This window comes from Poeciliopsis prolifica, unplaced genomic scaffold (genome assembly GCF_027474105.1).
Source record: "Poeciliopsis prolifica strain line A6 unplaced genomic scaffold, Auburn_PproV2 SCAFFOLD011, whole genome shotgun sequence".
Taxonomy (NCBI): Eukaryota; Metazoa; Chordata; class Actinopteri; order Cyprinodontiformes; family Poeciliidae; genus Poeciliopsis; species Poeciliopsis prolifica.
Window position 1 is genome coordinate 2,816,591 of NW_026562386.1, and position 26,149 is coordinate 2,842,739.

At 39.4% G+C, this 26,149-nt stretch overlaps 3 protein-coding genes across 5 annotated transcripts in view; 2 read left to right on the plus strand and 1 right to left on the minus strand.

Annotated features, from left to right (window-relative positions):
* prtga (protogenin homolog a (Gallus gallus)) overlaps window positions 1-6,527 on the plus strand; it is a 28,930-nt gene extending 22,403 nt beyond the window's left edge. The window contains exons 12-19 of the mRNA XM_055036846.1: window positions 57-243; window positions 773-900; window positions 998-1,168; window positions 3,803-3,982; window positions 4,066-4,189; window positions 4,275-4,413; window positions 5,112-5,234; window positions 6,031-6,527. Of these exons, the coding sequence (XP_054892821.1) occupies window positions 57-243; window positions 773-900; window positions 998-1,168; window positions 3,803-3,982; window positions 4,066-4,189; window positions 4,275-4,413; window positions 5,112-5,234; window positions 6,031-6,384 (1,406 nt within the window). The 3' untranslated portion in view covers window positions 6,385-6,527. The remainder of the gene's footprint in view (window positions 1-56; window positions 244-772; window positions 901-997; window positions 1,169-3,802; window positions 3,983-4,065; window positions 4,190-4,274; window positions 4,414-5,111; window positions 5,235-6,030) is intronic.
* A 5,453-nt stretch (window positions 6,528-11,980) lies between these two features.
* ccpg1 (cell cycle progression 1) lies at window positions 11,981-21,099 on the plus strand. 3 transcript variants are annotated; one of them, XM_055036652.1, is made up of 11 exons: window positions 11,981-12,059; window positions 12,511-12,591; window positions 12,991-13,108; window positions 13,857-13,942; window positions 14,015-14,204; window positions 15,551-15,865; window positions 15,970-16,085; window positions 16,992-17,111; window positions 17,697-18,988; window positions 19,054-19,103; window positions 20,289-20,385. In XM_055036652.1, the coding sequence occupies exons 2-10, from the start codon at window positions 12,532-12,534 to the stop codon at window positions 19,082-19,084; spliced, it is 2,328 nt and encodes a 775-aa protein (XP_054892627.1). In that variant the 5' UTR covers window positions 11,981-12,059; window positions 12,511-12,531; the 3' UTR covers window positions 19,085-19,103; window positions 20,289-20,385. The 3 variants fall into 3 exon arrangements, with proteins under 3 accessions (XP_054892627.1, XP_054892626.1, XP_054892628.1); XM_055036653.1 differs by lacking the exon at window positions 19,054-19,103 and adding an exon at window positions 14,308-14,418 and having other exon boundaries at window positions 12,023-12,059; window positions 20,289-21,099; XM_055036651.1 differs by lacking the exon at window positions 19,054-19,103 and having other exon boundaries at window positions 20,289-21,099.
* Window positions 20,958-26,037, minus strand: pigb (phosphatidylinositol glycan anchor biosynthesis, class B). The gene is made up of 12 exons (XM_055036654.1): window positions 25,642-26,037; window positions 25,417-25,544; window positions 25,019-25,132; window positions 24,828-24,932; window positions 24,023-24,153; window positions 23,264-23,404; window positions 23,135-23,186; window positions 22,860-23,071; window positions 22,719-22,783; window positions 22,429-22,648; window positions 21,222-21,399; window positions 20,958-21,146 (listed from the first exon to the last, which is right to left on the minus strand). Exons 1-12 carry the CDS (start codon window positions 25,751-25,753, stop codon window positions 21,033-21,035), a joined length of 1,572 nt encoding a protein of 523 aa, XP_054892629.1. The 5' UTR covers window positions 25,754-26,037; the 3' UTR covers window positions 20,958-21,032.
* Window positions 26,038-26,149: the final 112 nt, after the last annotated feature.

A 26,149-nucleotide genomic window follows, 5' to 3' on the forward strand; every position in this document is an offset into this window, starting at 1 on the left:
CTGACTTCCTTTCTTCACTTCAGCTAAACTAAATCTCAGCGTGTCGTCTCTGGCAGCTGTCCGAGATCGCCTGGTGCCGCCTCCACCGCCTCCTCACAACGTGCAGGCCCGGACCAACAGCTCCTCGGCCGTGTTCCTGTTCTGGGGCCGACCGGCCTTCACCTCCAGCCAGGCGCTGAACTACACCGTCCGCTGCAACCCAGTAGGACTGCAGAACGCTTCCCTGGTTCTCTACCTGCAAACGTAAGAACTGTCATAATAATTAAACCAACTTTGAGGTATTTTTATTTCTTTTTAAGACTGAAGCGATTAATCGGAGTAATAGTGATTAACCGATTATTGAAATAAATGTCAACTAATTTAGTAATTGATTAATTGTTAACTCTTTTTAAAAAAACAGTATTTGAGGCCCAAATGTTCAAAAATTGATACACAGTTTGCGTTTAAGATTAAAAGTCTTTCTTTTTCTAAAAATGTGTTCTTTTGATTAACTTTTTAGTCTGAATTTAGGGGAATTGTTTCAGCTTAAATCCTTCCTACTGAAGTATCCATGTGCTGTTTGTGTTCCTGCATCCTCTGCACGGCTCCACATCTCCATCTCCTGGACACTTTGAACAAGCTGGCCCAGCTTATAAACATCATGTTGCCAGAAATAATTCATCTTACAGCTGCAACTTTTTCTCTGTCTTTTACCTCAAAAGCCAGTTGAGCAAAGCGCTTCATGTAGTTGTTTTGATGTTGTCCGCTGACCTGTCATGTCTTCTGTCTGCAGAGGTGAACAGAGCCTTCTTGTGCGTGACCTCGAGCCAAACACCAAGTATGAATTTGCTGTACGCCTTCATATCGACCAGCTCTCCAGCCCCTGGAGCCCTGTGGTCTATCAAAACACTTTCCCTGAAGGCAAGTTTGAAATTTAGCTGTTATTTGAAGCTAAACTTGCTCACCTAATGGTACCAGTGCACATCTTGAGTTTGTTCTTTCCTCCATCTTCTCTCAGCTCCAACATTACCTCCTTCCAACATCAAAGTGACGCTGATTGAAGAAGACACGGCGCTCGTTTCATGGAAACTCCCAGATGAGCCAAATGTAGCTGTAACACACTACACCATACTGTACGCCTCACGAAATGCCTGGATTGCTGGTAAATGGCAAGTCCTGCAAAGAGAAGGTGAGGAGGATGACAAATGGAGAAAGTATTCATCACTCTTTAGCTGCTCACAGATACATTTTATGTAATTGGACACAAAATAGCACATAAATGCAAAGGAATGCACTGTTTTCAACATTTTCATTTCTGTAGAAACAGGTTTTGCGTCTTCAAATATTTTGTAGTTTCCATCGACAATTATAGATTTAAACATTTGTTTATTTTCTTTGAACATCGCCTTTTAAGTTGGATTGATGTCTGGACTTTGACTGGACCGTTTTATCTTAACAATACCAATTCAGCTTTGGCTGGATGTTTAGGATTTGTTGTCCTGCTGGAAGATAAATGCAAACCACATTTAAAAGATATGAATGAATATTTTTTTAAGTGTGGATACACAGTAGACAGAATAAGTAATTCTGACTCTGTTTTTACCTCAGAAAGAGAGAAGAAATTACTATTTGGATTAATTATGATGAATCATTATTGAAATAATCATCAACTAATTTAGTTATTGGTAAATAGAGTATGCAGATTTGAAATAAAGGATGAGAAATGCAACCTATTCAGAACAGCAATTAGGCAAAGACTGCACAAAAATATAAACTTTGCATTTGTGATTAAAATATCTTTGTCTGTAAATAGAAAACAAAACAAAAAAAACTCACCCAATCTTTATCTGGTTTAAGTTCACTAAAGGAAGGCTATGCAATTGCATTTTAGACAATAAGATCTTTATTTTCATTTTTAAAACAGGAATTTAGTTGGTTTATTTTGCATATTTTTATGTAGTTCTAATATTGTATAAAAAAGGTAAAAGTGGTTAAATGAAAAATGTGCAAGATGTTTTATCTAATTGTCAGAATAATCATTACAAAAATAATCATTAGTTACAGGCCTCAGAAATATTTCAGATTTGCTGCTAATATCTAAAAAAAACAACTAGATTATATCTGATTAAAAACAAAATGTTTGCTCTTTTTAACCTTCATTGGTTTTTACTATTTTAATTCAAATTAACCTTATTACATTCTTTAAGAACTCAAAGACCTGAAAGTCACACATTGTTGCTCCATGTACAGAGAACTAATTGAAGTGTCACAGTTTGGTAATGCAAACCTGCTGTCTGGTGTGTGATGCAGTCGATCTTAGTGCAGTCGACCCCAGGAAACACAAGCAGAGCTCACAGCAACCCCCTCTGCCACTGGCCAAGAGGTCAGAAGTGAAGCAGTTCACAAAGCCTCCTTCATCCCAGCCCCCACCCACCTCCCAGAAGCCCCTGCAGGGACCCCGGTGGTGAGCCAGCGGGGCGGTACCAGGTTAGGGAATGTGGACAGCCCTGAACCCCCTGACCTCCAGATTTTACCCTCAGATGGTCGTCCAGTGAGGATTCACTTTTGCTGCATCACAGAATCAAACTCTACACTGGTTAGCTTAACAGAAACAGAAATGATATTGTTGCAATTGAAAACAAAATTACTAATCTGCTTTTGTCATATAGTGTTTTTGTTCTTAAAGTTGTTTTTTAATTTCTATTTCTATGGAACACAAGAAAAATTTACATTTTTTATATAAGTTTAATTTAATGACTGTTATTCACTTAGACTAGCCATGGAAGATATTTCTAATTTAATATCAAAATTTAAATTTGGCACATTTTGTAGTCCATCCATCCACCCATTTTTTGATCACCCTTCTCCCTAACGGGGTCGGGAGTTGCTGGTGCAACTCTCCAGCTGCGTTCCGGGCGAGAGGCGGGGGTCACCCTGGACACGTCGCCAGTCTGTCGCAGGACTTTGTAATCCTTGAATGCATTTTGACAGAGAACCAGTGTCAAATCTTTTCAGGTTTTCTCCTGTTTTTTTATGACCAACGTATAAAGTTAAATTGTTATTAATTAATCGACTAGACTAAACTCTCCTTTTTCTCTCCCAGATAATTAATCGGATTAACCGATTACTGAAATAATTGTCAACTGATTAAATAATCAAACAATCACTCACTGGAGTAGGTTTTTTGCATTTTGCGAAAATAATAATACAATCAGAGCAGTAATCAAGCCAAAACTGTACAAAAAATACATACATTTTGCAATTATTCTTTCTTTAATTTATCTAACGTGCCAAGTTACAACAAAATTACAATAATGCAATAAAATAAATGTTCAAAGGAGATTATGTGGAGAAACAATCATTGACTATAAATATTTTCTACCTAGAACTCCTAAAGTTTTACCTTCACCAGGTTCAAATTCTGCTAAAAAATCTTGTGTTAAACATCTTTTACTGGCTAATTATTAATTTAAAAAAATAAATAAACTAATAGATTTCATATTAAGTGAAGCAGGAACACGTTCACATGTTGATGTTATAACTATTTTTAAAGCTGCAGATGAATTAAAATGTTTTCACGTCTAAAAAAGGGATTTATATTATTTGTTTATTTGCATTTTCTTATGTATTCCTAATGTGTAAAAATAAGATTAAGTGGTTGAATGAAAAATCTGCAGTCTGTGAGTTTAATTTCTATTGACTACTAAATAATCATTTGCTGCAGCCCTTTGCTCTCATGTGTAAGTAAATGAGAAAACATTTACGCACAAAAAAGAAAACAATTTTCAACTGTTTATTCATAAAGTTTTACGTTTAACCACAGGAAGCATCACCATGGCGCTGCTGGAGAACCTGAGTCCAGGCCAGGTTTACTTGGTAAAAGTTTCAGCCTCCAACAACATGGGCGACGGGCCGTTTTCTAACGTGGTGGAGCTGACGGTAAGAGCGGATCTCTCCTCCGGTCATGATGCCGGACCTTCCCGCGGCTCCACACACTCCACAGGTCAGTGAACGCCACCCAGCTCGTTTCTGAAAATGAGACCGGGTTTGTTACATGGTGTTGCTTCGTGTCGTGATCCGCTGCAGGCTTTTCTGATGGCTTCTACCACCTGGACCAAAAGTCAATGACGGGGATCAGCGTGGGCGTCTGCATTGCTCTCACCTGCATCATCATCTGCGCTTTCATCATAGTCTGCAGAGGCAAAAACAGGTACGTGGCGACTCTGGATGCGGGGAGCGTTTATTTTCTCCATCTTTCTCGCTACTTAAAGTGTCACGCTTTGTGTTTATTTTAGGAAACTATCGGCTGTGAAAACGTACGGAGACGGGGAAAGCACGTCTGCTTCATCTGCAATACATGTCGGACCGGAGGGAGACGTGCAGATGGCCGAAGTGAACGTACCGATGATGAGTCGACATTTCATTGATGCAAAGGTAAATTCGTCTGCTGACTGAAGTTGTTTATAAAAAATATTGCAATTCTTTCTATTATCATATTTTCTTTTGCGTTCCCTCGTATTTAAATGACCAAATACACTCTGGTGTTATTTTGTATACAGTAACAAATGTTGATTTACAGTTAAAGAGTCTCAGTGTTTATGTCTTCTTAACTCTTTGGGGCGAAAAACTGATTGAAAGTTGATTTATTCACTGCATGTTTATGTCTGTTTGTGAAACTTTGAGACAATCATTCAGACAAAACAATCAAAACTGATCATTTTATTACCCCGTAAAAATAACTCACAAATAGTCCCAATAGTTTGGATGCATTTCTTTATTCTTTCCTTTGTGTGGAAAGTTTCTGTTTATATCTTAGAAGAGCTGTAAACAGGCCACATTGGGCCTGTTTGCTTTTGTATTTTGCACAAAGGTTTGTGGTGCATTTCAGTCCTAAAGAAGAAGATATAAAACTTCAGATATCTCACAAACAAGATGTTTACATACATAAAAAAAACTCACAAAAACCTTAAATTATAACGAAAAGACTTTCAGTATTCAATTGTGCTGCACCAGCCAATTAATGCAAGGGAGAGCAAAAGACCAAATCCTCCTCGTGTCTCATGTGGTGCCGTATTATCAGGATTAATGAAACATTTAGATTACAAATGTTTATGTTTTTTTTTTTATTGAAGGGTGGAACCAGCCTGATCATAAATTCTAACGGCCCTGTTCAGCCCAGCCCAGATTTAAAGAAGAAGAAGAAGAAATGGTCTTTCTTTAGAAGCGCAGTGAAACAGGACAGAAAAATTGTGCAAGTAGGTTCAAGTTCTTGTCTTTAAATTTTCATCAACTTGTAAGACAAATAAGAGAGACACATCTGGTGGTTTTTATACTGGAACCTCTAAATACAAACACATCTCACTAGAAATGTTTTTAAGCAAGAAGAGAAAGAAAAAAGAAAGAAAAATAGAAAGGAGAAAAAACAAATTGAGGAAGAAGAAAATATACGAACCGTTGAAATGATCAAGAACAATGAGGGAATTTACATTAATATTTGCAGTTGCAACTCAAATAGTCCAAAACAACCAAACATAACTTTATAGGAATGGTTTCTCAATTATTTTTGTAATCAATTATTCTGACAATTAATCAAATATAAAATTCTCCAGATTTTTCAAATAACCACATACAAAATTAGAAACACAATAAAAATTCAACAATTCAACTTTTTTAAATTAGAAAAAACTTTTTTTATTGCCTAAAAATGCAATAATAAAGCATTGCTGTTGTCAATTTGAATTGGAAGAAACTAAAACAAGGCACTTCATGATTTTTTTTAAAACATTCTTATAAAAAAGAACGTTAAATGTATATAAATTGTAAAGCTTCTGCTTAAATACTGCTCTGAATATATAGTTTCTTTCAAATAGCTTTTTATCAAGTTAATGTTCAATCACTAATTTGTTGTAATCAAATAATCACAATTAATCCAGTCAATCGTTGCAGTTCTAGTTGGTTGAACATGCTCCGTAATTTGGATCGAGAAACTCAAAGTCAAGGTTACTTACAGTGTCTCTTTCATCATGTTTGACCAAACCGTCTCTGCCGCAGAACGAGACAAACGGCTCACTTTCTTACCTGCCTGGGGCCACCGTGTTGACCTACGAAGAGGAGCTTTCTCCAAACCACCCTGCCACTCTCCAGCACCTGCTGGGGCATCCTGCTGACGCAGAGGGCTCGTCCAACAGCGAGGGCAGCCACGAAACGGGCGACTCGGGGCGCTTCTCCCATGACGACACGGCGCTGACCAACTCTGGTCCCAACAGCCGCCCGCCGTCTCTGACGGAGGAGGACGGAGGAGGCTCTGACCGTGGCGGGGAGCTGCTGGAGAAGAGTCCCGCTGACCTCAAGCTGAAGGAGACTGTCGAAGCCAGCTGCAGCCATCAGCGTGAACTCAGTGTGTAGCTGCTGCTGCTGCGCGTTTGGATGCAGGTGTGAGTGTGTTTCAGGAAGAAAGGGAGTGAAATTCAATCAGGCATCTTACAGCAGGTGAAAAGCAGGTTTACATGCTTACGCCACATCTGGATTATTTGGTGATTAGAAACTAAAAGAGTGCAGATAATTGGTTCATACAAAGGTAACAAAATCAACCTACAACTACATAGTAATTAATCAATAACTATATATTGTAAAAGAGGCATGATCAATATCAGTATAGAATATTTCCTGTAGAATGATTCATCATTTTTACTCTGACAGGTTTCCTCTGAGATGTAGAAAGACGAAAGGCTTTAACCTCTCAACCTCACAGCTAGTGGTGGAATCAACTCTCACTCTTTGGTTACCTAGCAACTCACTCACTCTTTGGTTACCTAGCAACTCTCTCACTCTTTGGTCACCTAGCAACTCTCTCACTCTTTGGTCACCTAGCAACACCTTGCTAAGTAACCTGAGCAGCAGCAGTTCAAGCTTTTTTTCCCACCGTACCTCATAAAAATAAAAAATAAAAACAGAGTGGAATGAGAAAGTAAAAGCTGGATAAAACAGGAAAGGTCATGTCACCAGTTTGGCATTTAGAAAACGGCCCGTGCTATTAAACTAGCGCATGTGTTTTTGACAGGTTTTACAGGAGCACAGTGGTTGTTTAGACGTCCGTCGTGGCGCAGTGGGCGGAGCTTCGAGGAGAGTGACGTCACGTGCCGAGGTTCGATGTTTGATCCGAAATGCTTAAATATCGTCCAGCACGATGTCAAAAGTACACATCCAGGGAATAAATCAACAGGTTTTCTTTTGCTTTACAGGTAGATTTTGTTACCTTTGCACTGTCCAAGAATCGATTAATCAAACTGACATAGAAAGGATGCTGAGATTATCACAAGGTTTGAATGTGTGTGAGTTAAGTTTGAGAAAACAGAGTAAAGAAGCACAGAGAAGCGTTGTATCAATTTGTTGCTTCTTCCTATGAATAGAAACCAACAAAGACAGTATGAAAGTGATTTTGTTTAACTTTTTCTGTCTGTGAATGTATCTCTCTTTCTCTCTCTCTATCTCTCTTTTTTTTTACTTTCTTTTTATTATTTTTTTGTATATTTTGGAACAAAAATCTCACCCACCATGAATGTTAAAAGATTGTCTGAAATGTCAAGAAAAGGCATTTCTGAGATTATTTATGAGAGTTTATCACTGGAGCAGAAGGGAAATGTGAGTCCTTTTTGCGGATTATCTACCTCGGTTACCCTCAGGGCAAACCTCCCACTAAATATTTAATAACTACTTTTGTTGCATGGTGAGCTGTTTCAGCTGCATCACTTGCTATACTTCCTGATGACCGTTTCCTCCGTTTGTCATCCCTCTTTTATTTTTGCGTCGTTTGATTTGGCGGATGGTAAGGGCGCTGCAGCTTCCTCCTCTCCTCTCGCTCCACCTGCTGCGTGGAATGAAGGCTTTAAACTTCACACTCACTTTGTTATTTAACCCCTCAGATGTTGCTGAGGTCCTGAGCCAGTATTAATATTTGTGTTCATCTTTTTTGGGGGGCCATTATTGAGTAATGGCGTGAGAGAAATAATGAATGTCAGCTTTTGTTCTGCATGTCAGTGCAGTTGCCCTTGCTACTCGCGTTTTATACTACCTCGTTTTAAGAATTGTTTTTATCTTTTCCTAAACTCAGGGAACAAGGTTTAGTACGTTTGAAAAGCCGTGTGGTATTACATGGCGAACTGACAGGGTATCTTCTCAGTACTGACCTGTTTTAATGTTTTATTACCTTCAGAGAAAAAGCTGAAAATGTATTGAATGTACCTCTGACGTCGCGAGCGCGCCGCTCTGACGTTGGATCGCTCCCCCTCCCCTTTTAGCAGTGTCTGTTTTTACAAGCGCCCAGTGTTCGCTTGATTTGTGTAAACATTCACACCAGAAGTGCTTGCAGTGGCATATCTGAACAGAAAAGCTTTATAATTGGCCTTAATGTGGGCGGCGTCCCCGGTCCGAGCCGTCCCACGTGAGGATGCGACACATGAAGAATGATTGTAGTGAAAGTGGTGGAAAGTGTTTAATCAGAGACTGAAGTGAAGAATGAACACCATGAAATGTTTTACCTCTAAAGAATCTATTTTTCTTAGAAGATAATGTACTTCAGAGGAGTACACCTTGTAGTTACTTTGTAGTTTGTTTGTTTTGTTCTCTGCTAGCGTAGGTGAAGATTAGCACTTGTCTGCCACGTAGTTTTATGTTCAAGGTGAATATGCAGCGGTGACCGTGACGCTAATACCCAAAGAGTTGTTTGCTGATTTGTTTTAGTTTATTTTTGGCCTCTCGGCTGATCTTTGGAGGACAGAGAAATAATCAAAGGAGACCAAAGTGGCTTCAGGGATCAGTTGAGGCGCTGCTCCTCAAACAAAGCCTTGCACATTAGTGGCCTTGGCCCGCGACGAAGAGTCCTGGAGGTTGTGGGTCGAAACTCTGAGGAAGTGTCCAGCTTCATGGAGTGACTTCTAATAATCAAGATTATGCACGCTGACCAAATTTTCCTTCTGCAGAGTTCCTCAGAAGCTGTTGCAAACAGATGTAGGTGATATTAAGAGGTAAATATGTTATATTATATTGATTAGTGGTCTGTGTTGCAGCAGTGCAGGTCCATGTAGACGTGCACCCACTAATAGTCTCCTCTACAGAATAATTTAGAGAATACTTTATTTAAAAAAAAAAAAGAACAAATGTGTCATTATATTCAGATTTATTGTCTATATTTTGATAATGCATCTTTTTTAAATGTCACAAAATGTAATTGGAGTTTTGTTTGTGGACGAAGTGGGTGCACAGACGTCGCCATGCTTCTGTGTCGTTAATCAGAGGACTCTGCGAAGGAATCAATCATATGAGATGAGAAGTGACACAATCAGTTTCAGTTTCTTTTGAAAGGCAAACAATATGAACCAAAGATTTATTTCCTAATCCTCACCGCTGCACATTGGCCCAAATTCAGTTTATAAACATCCTATCTTTGTGTCAAATGATATTATCAGTGTTTTAATGCTCAGTTTATATCTTTATGTTTTTTCTATGAGAGCAACCTGGAAACTGGATTTATTTCCACCTACATCATGTTTTGTTTGTTTTAAATCAGGATAAGGTGTTGTTGTTCTTCCACTAAGATAAACAAAGACTGTTTCAGTGTCTTTGTATTTCATGTATTTGTGACTTAAAGACCCAATCTAGACTATGACAACATTTTTATTTCTTTTTTTTAACCTTACAGCTTTGTGAGGAAGAGATATGCAGAGATAAAGATTACATCCTGCTTTTTAAAAACAAGACTGAAGTAAGTCCAGTTGTCATAAAACCTGGTTCATAGTTGGGTCTTTAAATCACGTGCAGGTGAACAAGTGCTACCTCATTTGTTTGTTCGATCTTTTTTTTGTTTTGTTTGTTTCAGTGCCGTTAAAGGTGTTATGTTGGAATGATGTTCTTGTCCGATTATGTGAATTTGAAGGGATAAAGCATGGAGTGGGCGTGACGCGCTCTCTGTTTCCTCCCTTTTCTGAGCCGTGGAGCGCTGTGGGTCATTTACAGTCTGACTCAGGGGGATCCACAGCCGCTACCCCTCAAATAAAAAAAAAAAAAAAAACACAGGTCCCAAGCTTTGAAATTGAATGTATCTTTTTGTAATTAGTATGTTATTTGATATTTTCTGTTATTGTTTTGTTATGCATTTGTCATAAAATTACAAGATGTTTTTTTTTTCCAAATTGTTTAGAAAGAAGATTTTAGACAATTGCCTTATGAAAACGTCTGATTCTCAGTTTCAATAAAATTACAAAAATCTCTCAAAAGTGTTTTTCTTTACATGGTTTTGAAATTGTTATGGTTTTAGATTATTTTAATAATCTTCTTTCAAAAGAATTGTTTTCTACACTTAAACTGCTACGATTTTGCTTGGTATTTTGTTCATTATTTCAGGGAAAAGTGTATTTTCCACACAACAAAAGCAAATGAGGTTTTAAAATGAACATCACAAACACTGATCATGACTCATATCTAACAGTGCAGTAACATGTTTAATATCATTTCATTTGGCAAAAGTGAGCGCACACAGACACTGAAAAATATTTTGAAAGAAAGTGAGCAAATACATGAGAAAGGATGCATTAACATTAAATTTAAGCCTTAAATTACATTGTTTAAGCTTGAATTTAAAATTACTTCCATGCAACCATGGTGAAATCAGGTCTACATTTAGACATTTTGCATTTATAACTCTTTTAATTAAATAAATTGTAATTAAGGTATGAGACTGACAGTGGTTTGTCCCCTTTCTGTTTGCTGCAGGGAGGTCAATAGTCTGAGTGGTTATTGTATGGCAAGCTGTTTTAACATACATTCAGTTTCATCTGAATATCCATATTTACATTCTAGATATCAAAAAATGCATTTTGACTAGACAAGAGTACATTTTGATTATCCGGAATTGTAATATGAGATTTCTGCATGTACATTCTCACTAGTAAGAATAACAATTCACAAAATCTTCCAATGACATTTTTGACGAGTCAAAAGTGTGAAATTGTTAGTGTGACTGACTGAGTCAAAAACAGGAGTCACAGGGAATATTAGATTAAGACCCATAGGCCTTGAGTTTGACACGTGATCTAAAGCGAAAACGAGTACATTCATTTGCATCTGTTTTTCTTTACCTACATGTTATTAATGGAATCCCTTCATTAAATTTCTGCTTTCAGTCATATTTTGAGAACACAGCAAGGATTTTAGCACAATTTGAACACAATAACACAGAGAACCTGGTTTGACCCAACCAGGATACACTGGTTGGGTCAAACCAGTTACATAAACAAAGATCTTGAGCTGTTGCTACTTATTTCAAATGTTATGTCTTTCATCAACCAGTGATGTTTCCTGCAGATCAGAAGACTATACTCAGCCATGTAAAGTTTAGGTTTTGCAGCTTTGTGAGAAGTTATTCATCATGAGGATTATAAATGCAGCACGATTCTTGTTGTGATGTCATCGAGAATCTGCTTTTTTATTTGGTTTTGGCTTTGAAAAAAACCGTGCATTTTATTTTCACAGTGGGCCTGCATTTACATGGACAGATCACTATCGCATATAAGCCTTACGAGTCTTTATTTTAGTGTAATTTCAATGGAAAAACTAACTATATGCCTGTAATAATCGGCATGGAAAATTTAAAGCATACTAATTCAGCACATTCAGATGCTATTCGTGGTTTAAGTTGTTTGTGTTTTGGGGCGTATCTTAAACTGTAGAATAATGACAGCTTGGTCTCTGAAGCTCAGTAAAAGTTTTGTTTTTCTGTCTAAAGCTCATATTAAACGACGTAAACAGCCTTTTTCGTCACGCTTCCTTGTTTATGTTTTTTTTTCTGCGCCGCAAAATTTGCTTGCAATTGGCTTGCAGCATCCTCGTTGAGCCAGTCTGGCCGCTGCGCTGCCTCAAGGGAAATGTAGTTCTGTGGGTTTCCAGAACCCACTGTGTACCTCCCCGGTAATTCGACTCAAAAAACTACATTTCCCAAGAGTGTTGGCTCGCAGCGAGCCGTTAACGGATAACTCGGTTTGGAGCAGCTTGCAAACAGCTGTGTAGTCGCTGCGCACAAAACGCAGGTAAACCGAGCAGTTTTTCTTCCTTTACGTGCATCTGGCGAGGATGAATTACGTTTTAAAAGCAGTTGTCGCTGTCCACATCGCAGTATCAGCAAGTTGTGTTTGCGTTTCGGGGGCTGACGCTAATAACACCTACTTTAAGCGACTTAACCAGTCGAAAATAATCAGCTGAATGTCGTTATTTGGTGATAAGAGGCAGCAAGAATGGGTTCTGTAGTGACTAGCTGCTGAGTTAGCTGCTGATATCTGAGATTTTTATGGTTGTTTTTGTTGTCTGGGGGCGTAGCTTTGTATCGTCTTGTAGATGTAATACCGCACCGCGCCGCATGCGGCCACTGATTCCCCCGTGTGGTTGTAATTTATTTAGAGGCTAAAATAAAACGCTTATTAATATTTTCTCTTCCAAGTAGCATCCTTATCAGAAAGCTTACCCTTTATTTGTTCGTTACAGCCTTGCTTGTTGCTGACAAACATGTCAGAAACATCAAGTGACACTGAGTCTTCCTGTGGCTGGACCATTATCAGTAATGAGGTATGCTCTTGTTATAAACATAGTATTTAATATCATGCATCATATGGTTGTTCAGTCTCAATTACAGAGGCACAAATAAGAGTCTTGTGGGTGGTGTAACTAAGACTGCTCTGACCTCTGATCTCACTTGAAGAACCAACACACACACACTATCTGCTATGAGTTTTCATAAAAACTCATAGCACATGGTGTGTGTGTGTGTTTGAAAACATTCACTGTAAAACAGGGTTTACTAATATTTTAAAACAAGTCAACATAATTATTGTATATTTTTCTATATTTACAGTTAAAATAGGTTCAGGGATGGATGAGGCATTATTATAACTGTACATATAAAGCATGAACTTTGCTATTCCTCATCATTTCCAGTTTTTCAGTATTTCTGATGTGCTTTTGTAGGGCTCGGACATAGAGACGCTGGGATCGGAGGCTGCAGGCGAATATGGAGCTGAGCTGGTGGAGCGCCCCACTTTGGAAGAACCACAGCTGCTGGAATCACAAGCCTCAGTATCTGCTGGTAAAAATCTGACTAAATGCTGTTCGTTAGCTAGCCCTGCTTGCAGTGCTGGTTTTAATGGTCATAAATAATAAAACGCAGAAATACTTTTAATGGAGTGAGAGAAACTGTAGAGGCAGTAAATTTGCTGTGTTTTCATGTTAATCCCTCTAGAGTGGCAGTGAGACACCAGCAGGTGACATCAGAGTAATGGTGTCTTTTTTATTTATGATTACTTGGTGGATTGTCTCTAAAATGAATATTTTAATAATTACCAATTTTTATAGAATATAAACATTGCACAAAAACATTTTATTTTGCTTCTTCTTTGCAAAATTTAAATTCTAAATTTGCCAATGTAATTGAGAAAACTTGAATTTTCATTATATTATGAACCATGCAATTGATCTATTAAATCATGAGAATTTACCTTGTAAAATTATTTATTTGATGTAACCTTAACTTTTGCTTCCCGTTTTAAACAAAGTAGTTTAGTTTATTTTTTAACTTTATTTGTGTTGTGTTTACATATTTTTTTATTATGCACATAAAATGTAAATCCACATTTATGTTGTATTTAAGTTTAGTTAATTGTGAAGTTATATCTAAGCCTTGTATTTTGGTTAAATTAATTTTTGTTTAAATGACAAAGTTACTTCGCACAAGTTGCTATGCAGAAGCTTGGCTAATAAAGCTGATTCAGATTTTATCATTCAAGGCTTGTTCTAATCATACTGAACTTTTTTTATTCTTTTTAAATTTTTACCAGCTCTATGTGTTGAAGAAAAAGCTGCTGATCTTCTTGATGACACACTGGGAGAACAGGCTGTAGAAGAGACACTGTGTGGTCCTGAGGTGAGAGAAGCTGAATTTATACCTAGAAAATATCAGAATAATCCAGAATTACAGTTTTATGACCGTCTGCAGGCTGGAGGTGGATCTGCAGTTAGAGAGCAAGTCTTCTCCTCCAGTGATCACTCAGACATTGTGACTCTGAGGGACGTGAAGGAGGACGAACCTGCACAGGAGGAAGAAGAGGAGGAGGCAGCCAGCACTGAGGAGAATTACCTCGGCACCTCCAGCAGCAGTCATTACACCTTCACTGCTACAGAGACAGGTAGGACTCACTGCACACCTCATTGCTTTCTTCAGCAAAATAATTTAAATCCCTCCAGTTGACACCAACGATTCAAATACCAAATGTTCCCGTTCTGGAGCAGGTTTGTTGTTGAGTTGCTGGAAACTTCAACAAACTCTGGTGAACTTGAGTCACCGCCTGAGGAGTCGCCTCCCTGGTAGAGGCTCGTTTCCTGATTTAAATCAAAATGAATGTAACGTGATGCTAACCTTGTTTAGCAGCATACCAAACTAACACTGGGTGCCTTTCAAAAGCCTGAGAGATGTGGGATGGTAGTTTTAGTGTTTGATTGCATGAGAAGATTTTAGGCATGAGTGTGACTTTTTTTAACCCTGAAAATCCAATAAACTTTATTAAAAATGATGATGTCTTTTCCCTTAAGTGATCTCCTCTTATTATCTTTTATCTTTATTCACTTTCCTGCTGATATTAGATGAGCCAATTGATTGATCTTCCATCTTTGTAGTGTAGTGATAGACAGAAACATTTATGATTTTGAGGTTTCTTTCTTTTATAACCCAAAAATAATCTTAACCACTGGAACCACAAATTCAAAATATTTATTTGTGGGTTTTATACACCCATCAAGCATGACAGTTAAAACCTAACATGCAGTATTTACAGAAGTATTCATACTCAAGGTGGGCGATGTGAACTTATAGTTTTAGCTTTATATTTTCTGGTAGTATTGTACTAACGACAAAAATGATGATGGAAAACTTTATTATTCAATTATATGACGTTGAACGAACGTTCATAGTGCCACGAACAGCTGCTGACAGTAACTACATTTTATCATATTTTAAAATTTACTGATATTTATTGATGCTCCTGTGGAACAGTAGAGAAAATGGCAAAAAGTTTAATTTCCAAGGACGTAAGTTTTTTTTTAGCACCCTTAGTTGAAATGTTTTGAGACACCGACAAATCAAAAATTCTTATCAAGACATTGTCATAACAAATATTACAATAAATCCATACCACTAATGGATACTCTGAACTTTTTCTAATTTTTATTGACATGTAACTACTACATGTAACCACACTTTCCCTGCTAACTCATTATGACCTGATGCTACATGGATAATTTTACCTTTTAAAAGCCTGGAATGGCTTTATATTATTCCACAAAATTAGGATATTTTAGAAAATATTTATAGCCGATATTATGCAATAACAGGTTAAATGTGAACTTCTCAGAGGTTTTTTATTTCTCAAGCCTATGTGATGAAAAAAAAAACTTCAGATTTGAATATCTGATCTTGGGGTCATAGTGCGTTGGTGTCTTTTCCTCTTTGTCAAAATCGGTTTGATGTGAAATGCAGCTTTCGCAGCGGAGCAACCAGTGGTAACAAACTCGAGCAGCAGCGACGACGAGGTCGGACGAACCGCCACTCCGGTCATACGAAGACGAAGAGTTAGGAAAAATACCACGAGCCTCGTGACTGATCCAGAGGAGGACGAGGAGGAGCTGACAGAGTCGCGGTCCAGTGAAGAAGAGCAGCAGCCTGATTGGGTGGAGGGGAGACCAGACGCTGCTGACGAAGACCAAGAGCAAAGCCGAGGCGGCAGCGTCCTCAACAGATGCGTCCTGCTCGCCCTAATCATCGCCGTCAGCATGGGCTTTGGACACTTCTATGGTAACGGCAGATTTCATACATGTGCAGACCTGCAGTTACAGACCTGCAGTTACAGACCTCTGTTGTGATGTGTAAGTTATCCGTTTTACCAATCTCTCCTCCAGGCAAGGTCCAGATTCAGGAAAGGCAAAAAACTGTGGAGAAAACCAGAGGGATTGAACAGCTGGATGTGAGGGCTCTACTTGAGCAACGTATCAGAGATGAACGTTTAACACAGCAGGTTAATCAATACACACCTCACCGCTGAGAGAATAGGAAGCTTTGAGTGTTATTAATGCCTTAAATCAAGTTTTTTATGATGAGAAAATGTCTAGGTAGGTTATTTGGGGTTCTAGCTTTATGTTTCTGTACAAATTTGGATATTTTCTTGTAAATTTGTTTAGTTCTTTATTATTTTTGCCTAAAAGCATGTCAGTGCTGGCCCCTTTGGTTAAACAATCTGTAAGAAATTGAATTTTCTTATTCTTTAAAACGGTGCAGCTTTTCATCACACAGCATAAAACCAGCTCACTAAAACCTTCCAACAAACAGAAAAAAGTTTCTAGATTTGTCACTTATTGTTTTTTTTTTTTGTCATTTTTATTTGAACATTATACAAACATCATTTCTGAATGGTTTGTCAACAACAAAACACTTCTTTTCCAGAAGCTGTTCAGCGCAAACATCAGTAAAACCAAACATGATCGAGTACCATTTGGGTTGCTAGGTAACGGGGCCCAGGCTCAGCTGGGGTTGCTAGGTAACAGCGCAGTGTCTGTCAATTGTGACTTGGGACATTTGGGAGGTTTGTGAAACGTCTTGTTTCCCACATGCCAAAAAAATGTAAACTTGGTACCAGAAAATATCGTGTGAGCAATTTTAGAATCAGTTGAGGCCCAAATGGAAGAAAGAAAACATCCAAAACAAGAGTTTTGAATAATAAATCCCCTTTGAAAGCATCGTGGAAACAGCTTGGAGCACTGTGCTGCTGTCGCCTTCACACTACAATTTCCAGATTTGACACAAATTCATTGTTGATAGAGGTCCTGTAAGCAGTGGGGAGAATAAAGTCCAAATTAAAAACAGGATATTTTAAATATACTGCTTTGATTGTATGAACTGAAAAAACAACTTTTATTTCTCCCAGAGGATCGACTTTGTGCCAGATGACCTTGATGAGCAGCAGGTTATTAATTTTCTCTTGGGAGTGATTGAAAAAGCAAAGAAAGAAAACCAGGAGCTCAAGGCAAAACAAGTTCACATCCAGGTAAAAATCCAGTTGTCCCAGTTCAGACATGTAACCCAAACTTTAAAGGTGCAATTAACTTTTATTTAAAAAAATGTTTTTATTCATATTTGTTAAAAATGTCACCATGCTGCAACAGTATGAGACGGATAATCTGTGAAAAAATCAATCTCCTCCACCGCTTCCAACCAAAAACAGCCAATCAGAGGCAGGAGGCGTGTCTGATCGCTGTCAATCAACCTCATGTACTCATTGCTAAATGTGCTAATGAGGGAGAAACAACTCTGTTACAGGAAACCAGTTTATTCACTGTCATAGGGGGCTATGCTAACTCGCCTGAGCATTCATGACGGGCTGTGCTAGCTGGAGCATAGCAGAGAGCAGAGTGATTGACAGTGCTAAGACCCGCCTCCTGTCTCTGATTGGTTGTTCTTAGTTAGCATTAAGAGATGGCAGAGGAAGCAGAATTTTTTTTCACAGATTATCTCTGTCAGAAGATAGTGATAGATTCACAAATATGTAAGAAAAATGAAATTCTTTATGCAAGTTACATAATGGAGCATTAAATGTTAGACAAGCTGTAAGTCTGTGTCTTTTCTCATCAAGGTTCAGAGAGATAACCTGGAGCAGATGCTGAAACAGACCGAGGAGGAGAGGATTGAAATCATGTCTCTGCAGCAGAGTCTCTCGGATGAAAACATCCAGCTGAGAAACTCCATGGCACGCGAGGAAAAGTCTCTGTCTGTCCTGCAGGACGAGTTGAGAAACCTGCGCTCCCAAATCAGAGATCTGGAGGCGAGGGGAGCAGGAGCCGATTCTCTGCTGTCTGAAAACCAGAGGCTGAAAGAGCAGCTGGAGGAGAAGCAGCAGACCATCAGAAACTTCCACCTTCAGAGGGAAGACATGGCGGCTGAAGCTCACATGCTGAGGAAGAAGCTGGAGACAGAGAGGAAGGTCACGGAGGAACTGAGGAGGGAGCTGGCCGCTCTGAGGAGTCACGTCTCTGAATCTGAGGGGCAGAGTGGTTCAGAAGCAGGAGGTTTGGAGAAACGTCTTCTGGATCTGGAGAAGAGGCTGAGTTTCGAGCAGCAGCGCTCCGACCTGTGGGAAAGGCTGTACGTTGAAACCAAGGAGGAGAAGGTCAAAGGAGACCGAGAATCCAAAGTGAGGAGAGCTGAACAGGGAGTGGCCGGCAAAATGAAGGAGACGTTAGATGCTGTGAAAAACTCCACCAAGGAGTTCGTCCACCACCATAAGGAGCAGATTAAGAAAGCCAAGGAGGCTGTGAAGGAAAACTTGAGGAAATTCTCTGACTCCGTCAAATCAACTTTCAGACACTTTAAAGATTCAGCCTCGACGTTCATCAACAAAGCCCAGGGATTTTACAGCAAGAAATGTGACAAAGCAAACACAGAGGAGTCCTGGCAGCACAGAGCGAAGAAACCCAGACGCACACCCGACTCCTTCCAGAACCACCACAACACACGGAAATCAGCCGGGAAGGTTCTGCAGGACGAGGATGAGAGCAGCAACAAGAGCAGCATGAAGGGATGCACCGGCGTCTTCGACTGCGCCTACCTGGAGTCCATGAGCCTCTTCAACAAAGCCACCGAGCCAATCAGAGCCGAAGAGTTCGACCTCCTGCTGCAGAGCTACCTGCAGCAGGTCGACCACTTCTACCACTGGAACGAACTCAGGACGTTCATCAACGGCTTCTTTCACAACGGACTCTTCATCCACGACCGCATGCTCTTCACAGACTTCGTAGGCAGAGTGGAGAGCTACCTGAGCGACATGCACGAATACCACGGCCTGGACGGCGAGGTGTTCGGAGACCTCGACGACTACATCTACAGGCACTTCTTCGGGGAAGGCGACGCCAGGAGTTACGGTCCACGGTAGGTTCCCTGAATTACCTCCTAAATGATGCTGCGCTCAAAGCTAAGACCGGTTTGTTTTACAGGCATGCAACATCTGAGGAATTCCTGCAATGAGACTCTAACTCAAAATAATGTAAGGAATAAAATCTGATTCCAGGAAAGAAAACATTAAACGGCACAAGACAGTTATGTCTTCCGCCTCCATCTAATTAGAGCAGGAGAATGTGGCTAAAATATGTGTCATGGGATAAGAGTTTCATATCAGTTTGTATTAATAATTATTGATTTTTGTTTTAAATACCTAAAATACTGCAAAACTGATCAGATGATCTTTCTTGTTTCATCCAGTTTTCTCTCCTTGCAGGTGAATTTTTTAAGCAGTTATGAGACATAGTGGAAAAGGAAATTAAACTGCTGCAATGTGTGTTACTCAACAGGTTGTTGCTAGGTAACCAGAAAGCGAGTGAGTTGCTAGGTAACCAGAGAGCGAGTGAGTTGCTAGGTAACCAGAGAGCGAGTGAGTTGCTAGGTAACCAGAGAGCGAGTGAGTTAGTTGAAGGCGTTGGTTTTGCTTCGCCGAATCAGAATAAGAAGTCTTTTCATTGACGTTGTGCATAAAAGAAAGAACAAAATTAATTAAAGAAAATATAGAAACTCAAAGGCAAGTTAAAAAAATAAACAAATGATCAGGTTTTAGATGACTTAGCTGTGTTCATCAGAAGTTGAGTAAAAAGTCACTGAATAGATGAGATGGTTCCTATGAAACTAAAGAAAATGCAAAAAGTTTGGTTGTTAAAAGACAAACTTTGTGTTTATCTTGTAACCATTTCCTGTTTTGAAGCGCGGCCACCTTTGGGTCCTTCTTGAAGTTTGTACTTTGGTCACGTCTGGTTTAGATGGAGGGCCATGTTTTTTATTTTTGTCTTCATTTTGCTGTTTGTTCTGAAACAGACCTCTGAGGCTTTCATAGAACATTAGAAGATTAAATAATTTTTTATTTAGATGGTGGCTGAAGGTGATTTTATTGAGTGTTAGGGAGAGTAGTGGGATTTGCACACCACTCTTCAGATTTGAATTTATGTGAAATTTCCTTTCACCTCAATTTTCTACTACTTTTTGTGGCCTTGTCATATGAAATTCCTACAAAACAAGTTAAAGTTTGTGGTAATTTGACAAAATATACATACCAGCACCTTACCTGTTTTACCTTCCACTGAATTTCTGCATCTTTTGCATCCCCTATGGAGCATAATCCTGCTCATAATACTTTTACTTGTGTCTCCTGGTGGTGATTTTTTTTTTTGTTTCTTCTCCACAGGGGGCCGTTTCAGAGACCTGAAGACCCAAAGGAAGAGTGGAGGGCGAGGCACCAGCAGAGGAAGCAGCCGAGGGGTAAATCTCGTCCTCACTGCGGTCGCAGGTGGAGCCGATCAGGAAGAAACGCAGACAGGCACATGGCTGATGTTAAAATCGAACTGGGCCCAATGCCCTTTGAGCCCAAATACTGAAAATAATTAATAAGGGTTCCCCTTAAATTGTGAGTTTTATTTTTGACGCACATTCTCTATTTTTTTGTTGTTGTTGTAAGTTTGCACAATCCTCGTCGCACAATCCTTGTCGAGCTGCTGAATGTCCCAGAGCTGTTCTGTGTTTAACAATGTAAAGGTTTCACTTTCCTTATGAGTTCTGCTAAATTAACATACGTACTTGACAAAAAATAAAACAAAGTACCATGTAAAAGGAAAATTTAACATAACTTATAATCATATAGCAGGCCAAACTCAGTCCTAGAAGTCTTCAGTTTGTAGTTGGTGTTTTGGTTAAGATCAGCTGTCAGAGTTCAGACGCTCTTTTCTTACATTCCACCTCAGCCTCGTTTTAACTGGACCCGCTTGTTTTATTTCTGCTTTAAGTGCTTCTCTGAGAAAAGACTGGAAAACAACAATTAATTCACTGTGGTTGGGAATGAGATTTTAAAACAGAAACATTGGAGTTTAAAATATTTATTACAGTAATAAATTGTTACATTTTCCTTGGTGTTTCTGCTAGGGTTTTTTTTTTTTCAGTGCCTTTCATAAATAAAGATGCTTCCTCCAACTCTTCCCTCGGGAACGTGAGTGTGAAATATCTCTGCTGTCCTCGTGAAGTTATTCGCTTGCAGGAACGTGGAAATTTCCTTCAGTTAAAAAACAAAACTTGTTTAATATAAACATCAGATATTTGCACAAAGAGTCTCTATTAGAGGCCTTACCTTTTCCAAAACGTCAAACAGAACCAGATGTGTCGGCAGGGAGGATTTGTATGGAAAGGCAGTCCAGAGCCAGATGAGAGGATTGCTGTAAAACTGTGCAGCTTCTTCAGCGTAGCCGTCCTCGCCGAGGTCTGGAGGACACTCCAGGATCCTCATCTTCAGAGGACAGTGGACGTGGCTACGAGGAGACAGACGACTGTCAGCTGCCATGTGTAAATAGCAAAGGTTTTAACCAGCTGAGTCTTCTCTGCAGCAAGACCTTCTTGTAGTGGTTCGTCACGACTTATGGGGCTTTTCTCATGTCTTTTTTCTGCTCTTATGTCTAAATAAAAAATAACCATTTTAATCCCCTTGTTAGTGCTAAAACACTTTTTGCTGTTTTCTGGGATTTCATTAAATGTTAACTGCTAAAAAAAAAAAATCTAAAAAGTATTTTCTGCTAAGGTATTTATTTACTATATTAAACCTTCGTTCATCTGTGGAGCTTTGGAGCCATTTTTTGTTTTGTTTTTTGTTTTGTTAGTTTTTTTAAGTGTGAGGATAAAAAACTGTTAAAATATCACTAAATTTGCAAGAAAGTTTGACACATTTGATACAAAATACAAAAAAATTATGAATATAATTTGTAAAAAATTAAGATCCCACTGCTCTAAAGCCCATTGAAACCTCCTGGTTGTTCCAGCAGATATTGATTTCTGAACTCTTCCTAAGTTAAAACATTGGTATTGTTAATGAATGAATATAAATGTGTTTTCTTTGCATCTTTTGTCATTTTGACAATTTCTCATTTTCTACAAAAAAATGCAAAATTTGAGCTTGGATTTTCAGAGACATGTCAGTAGTTCATAGAATAACAATGTTAATTTCACTCAAACATTTACCTTTAGGGAGTAAAGTCAGAGAAACAAATCATTTTAAGTGGTCATTAGTTTTTGTATGTGCATTTTTAAAACATTCAAGCAAGTTAATTATGGTTATGGGGAAAAATTAGATGCTAAACTTCAGAAACTTCCACCTTATTTAAATTTGAGTTAATCTATATATATAAAAATAGATTTATTTTAGAAATATTTCTCTCTATTTTAAAAGTGTCAACATTACACCCTCCATGTTCTTGGAGGTTGTATGTTCTTATTTAACCTCTGCTGCAGTTCAGACAACAGTCTTATAAAGTTGTGATGGGCTGGAAGTGTTTTGGTGTGTGTACCTGTAGAGGGGTGTTGAGTGACAGGGCATGAGGAAGAAGACATCGGACTGCGGGCGGGCGGAGTCGCTGCCGACCTCACAAAGCCTCTGAAGGTGGCTCATGAGATCCAGAGTGCCTCGCTGGTGTATCAGACCCGTATACAGAGCCAGAACCAGGTTGGACACCAAGAGGAAGGCTGCAGCTGGTCGCCGCCACGCTTTGAGATGAGCCAAAGATATTCCTGTGATAAAACACATCTCTGTTATGAATATATCCCAACACTCTGGGTTTAATTAAAAGTGGGAACCAACCGCAGAAGATCATGCAGAATGGCAGTACAGGGTAGATGAACCTGAACTCTTTGTGAGGAAGGAAACTGAGGAGACAAAATACTCAGGCATTAATTCTGCAAACCCCACAATCATGTTTTTCTACTCTCCCATTCAGATTACCTGTAAACAACAACAGTCCACAGAACTGTGGCCAGCAGGATTCTGTATTTCCTGAAGCCGAGGCTGCATCCATGTAGAAAGAAAGGAAGATGGGGGCCGATGACGACGGCGAAGCCCTGGCTGAAGTACCAATGCCAGGGATGGGAGCCGTAGAAATCTGCCACACCGTGCAGGATGTTGAACTTTATGAAGTTGAGCTGCACCAAAGTCCACTGGACCAGAGACCAGCTGTTACCACCAGACCTTAGACATATAAGCTACTGGCTCTGTTTTACCTTTTCGTAGAACAGACAGTCGATCAGCGCTGAAATCAGAACTGCCAAAATCCTGGAAATGAGAGAATATGAAGCAGTGAGGACAGGAGGTGAGACCTGGCTACGCGTTCATGAGGCCGAGAGACACACCCTATAGGAACGTAGCAACGAGTGATGAGTCTCAGTTTGTTCTCCTCCTGCCAGAAATGGAACATCAGCAGAGGAAACCAGACAACCAGGGCCGTCGGACGCACAAGCACAGCCAAGGCCACCAGAGACAAGTACTTTTTACTGGAAAATAACAAAACCAGTGAGGAATAAAGACACGTTAAGGTGACCTTTGTTGAATGGATGAGGATAGGTCTGAGCTATAGAAAACATTTTCATAATAATAATTTTTTGCACAAAATTAATCTTAGCTCATGAGATTTCAGGTCTGCCTTAGCTCCTTTCAATAAGACATTTTAGGGCATCTTGTCACTTTAAATCCAAACGACCCTCTGCTGGCCACGCCCCCAAAACGCAACGTTTACGTCAAAATGGCTGCACACCGATGCGCAAATGTACAGCCATTGTTTTTAACATTATACGTCTTTTCTGGGTGTAAGTAAACAACGAAACTGTTCTCTTTTCCAACATCCACACAGCGGTAAAACCAGCTGAGTAAACGTGTAATTTGACTTAACCTTTATTAACGGCTCATTTTCCAGACACAAACTCATTCATTTATTACCCAAAAATACAGCTTGGTGGGGTGTTTTTTTTTTTTTTTTTTTTTGTACAGTTCAATGTTTTGTTTTCTTGTTGTTGTTTTTTAGAGCATTTGGCTGTTGTTAGCACCGGCGGAAACCCAAAATGACGAACTAAAGCATGCAAAATGTGAACTTAAATGTGCCAACGCGCATTCACCTGCTGTAAGTTTTGGACCCCGGCAGAGGGAAGTGGAACAGAGCCAAACAGGTGAGGGTGGTCTCAGCGGTGTTCGTCAGAGTCCTGGTGCAGCAGAACCAGGAGAACCAGGAGCACAGCTGGCAAAAGAACTGCAAACCAGGACAGGTTCATTTCACAACTCCACATTTCTCCAGATGCAGTCGAAATGTTTACACCCCCGCTTGTTGTAACGTCGTTGCGTTTGAGTTAAGATGATGTCAAATGACTGAAAACGGCTCAAGATCTTCCATTGCTTTTCTGGCACCTGGATGAGTTCAGATCAGCTCTAGAACTATAACCTTGGGACTCACCATATCAGGACTGGGTGTGCATGGTTCAAACCACAGTTTGTAAACTTCAGTGTCTTTTTAACCGGACCCAATTTCAGACCCACATTCAACCTTAATTTTAAATTTCAAAAGTGAAAAAAGCCCTAGTGACACAGTGCTTTATTGATTTGTGAACAAATATGATTTGGCAATGTAAAACATAAATTAGTGTTAAAACACCTGCATTTATTGTTCATGGTTAGATTTTGTCCTTCATGAAGTGAAAAAGAGCCTGAAATTCTGAACTTTTTCCACACTTAAAGACATCTGTAAACTACTGCAAACAGTTCAAGACACTGTCAAACCCTTGTGAAACTGCAGAGTGATCCGAGAAGAACCTATAAATGAACAAGCTGTTCTAGCTTCAATTCATTGACCAGGTTCCAGATGTTTGTTGTATTCGGACAGGAATGTGTCCTTGAGAGAGGAGCATGACAACAACGAGGTTCTCCTACCGTCCATCTTGAGACGTCCTGAGTTTCCAGTGTTCGGATGAGCAGGTAGAGTTTCACGTCAGCCAAGGCAGCCAGGAGAGCTTGAACCACTCGAGGAAGCCAAATCTGCAACCACAGCAAACCCACATGAACTCCATGATTCATGTAGTCAAAAAATAGTGTTGTTCCGAGAATAAAATAGACCTACTCACCAGGAGATGGACTGTGTCGTAGTTTAGAAGGTGTAGTATTTTGTACAGGAATGCAAAGAACAATGGGAATGAGAATCCTCTGATTCCTGCTTTCCACTCCCAGGTTAGATACCCATATGTTTGATTATAAAAGAAAATATCCCACAATAAAACCAGAGAACCATGCAAAAACAAAAGTTACGCCGCTGCTGCTGTTCGTGCAAAACGTCTGCATGCTACAACGTGTGATTATATTTTAAAGTTTATTGATCTTTGAGAATGTGTTATTCTGTCATTACCATTTTTGAATCAACAATATTATTTATCATCCAGCTAAATTTGTTATTGTGTTACTTGAAAATCAGTTGATTCATGCCATTAAAATGTTATATTTAAATAATTATGGACATTGCCAAAGGATATTTAAAGACCATCCGATGGGCCACCTCCAGGGACTGCCAGTACTCATCAGGGACAAAGCTGGTCTGGACCAGGACACAGTTAACCAGCCTGAACACCACAGTGAAGAGAACCACCTTCAGTAAACCTGTGGAGATAAATCACTGCATCTGAGTGGGAACAGGAATTTCCAGACTGCACTCAACAGCAGCATCAGCAGATTGGAGGTGCGTCAGTCACAGCACCGTGGTTTAAAAGTCTCCCATCCTCCTTGGAGTAAAGCAGGGACCTCCGTTTCCTCAGCTTCACGTCCTTTGCTTTGCTCCCCAGCTTCAGCCTAGAGCGCAGGTTTTCCATCCTTACGTGCGGCTGGGTTGCATGGCTCACCTGTCGGAGCACGACCCGGCCGACACTCCGGAGAATCTAACACAGAGAAAGGTCCGCACTGCAAAAATAAACAAATTTAACCCGAGGTTGCAGCTGCCAACTCCGTAAATGTCCCTGCTTATTTGACTTATACGAAAACCATTTTAATCTGCTTTAACTTCCTAGTTTGGACACGTTACACGGGGTCATCAATACTTCCGCACTCACGCTTATTTCCGGTGTTTTGGTTGTGTCGCAACTTCAAAGTAAAGGTTCTTGTTTTTCCAGTCTGCTTAGTTTTTTCATGTTAAGGAAATTGGTTTACTATTGTTTTCTTTCTACTTGTCCAGCTAGTAAAATACTATAATTACAATAAATATATCTTGA

Excerpts from the sequence above, each read along its gene's own strand:
- ccpg1 (XM_055036653.1), top strand. The coding sequence starts at position 12,532 with ATGTCAGAAACATCAAGTGACACTGAGTCTTCCTGTGGCTGGACCATT. Across the intron at positions 13,109-13,856 it reads ACAAGCCTCAGTATCTGCTG|CTCTATGTGTTGAAGAAAAA; the intron begins GTAAAAATCTGA and ends AATTTTTACCAG. Across the intron at positions 14,419-15,550 it reads TGATTTAAATCAAAATGAAT|CTTTCGCAGCGGAGCAACCA; the intron begins GTAACGTGATGC and ends TGTGAAATGCAG.
- pigb (XM_055036654.1), bottom strand. The coding sequence starts at position 25,753 with ATGGAAAACCTGCGCTCTAGGCTGAAGCTGGGGAGCAAAGCAAAGGAC. Across the intron at positions 23,072-23,134 it reads ACTGTCTGTTCTACGAAAAG|TGGACTTTGGTGCAGCTCAA; the intron begins GTAAAACAGAGC and ends TCTCTGGTCCAG. Across the intron at positions 22,784-22,859 it reads TGGACTGTTGTTGTTTACAG|TTTCCTTCCTCACAAAGAGT; the intron begins GTAATCTGAATG and ends TTGTCTCCTCAG.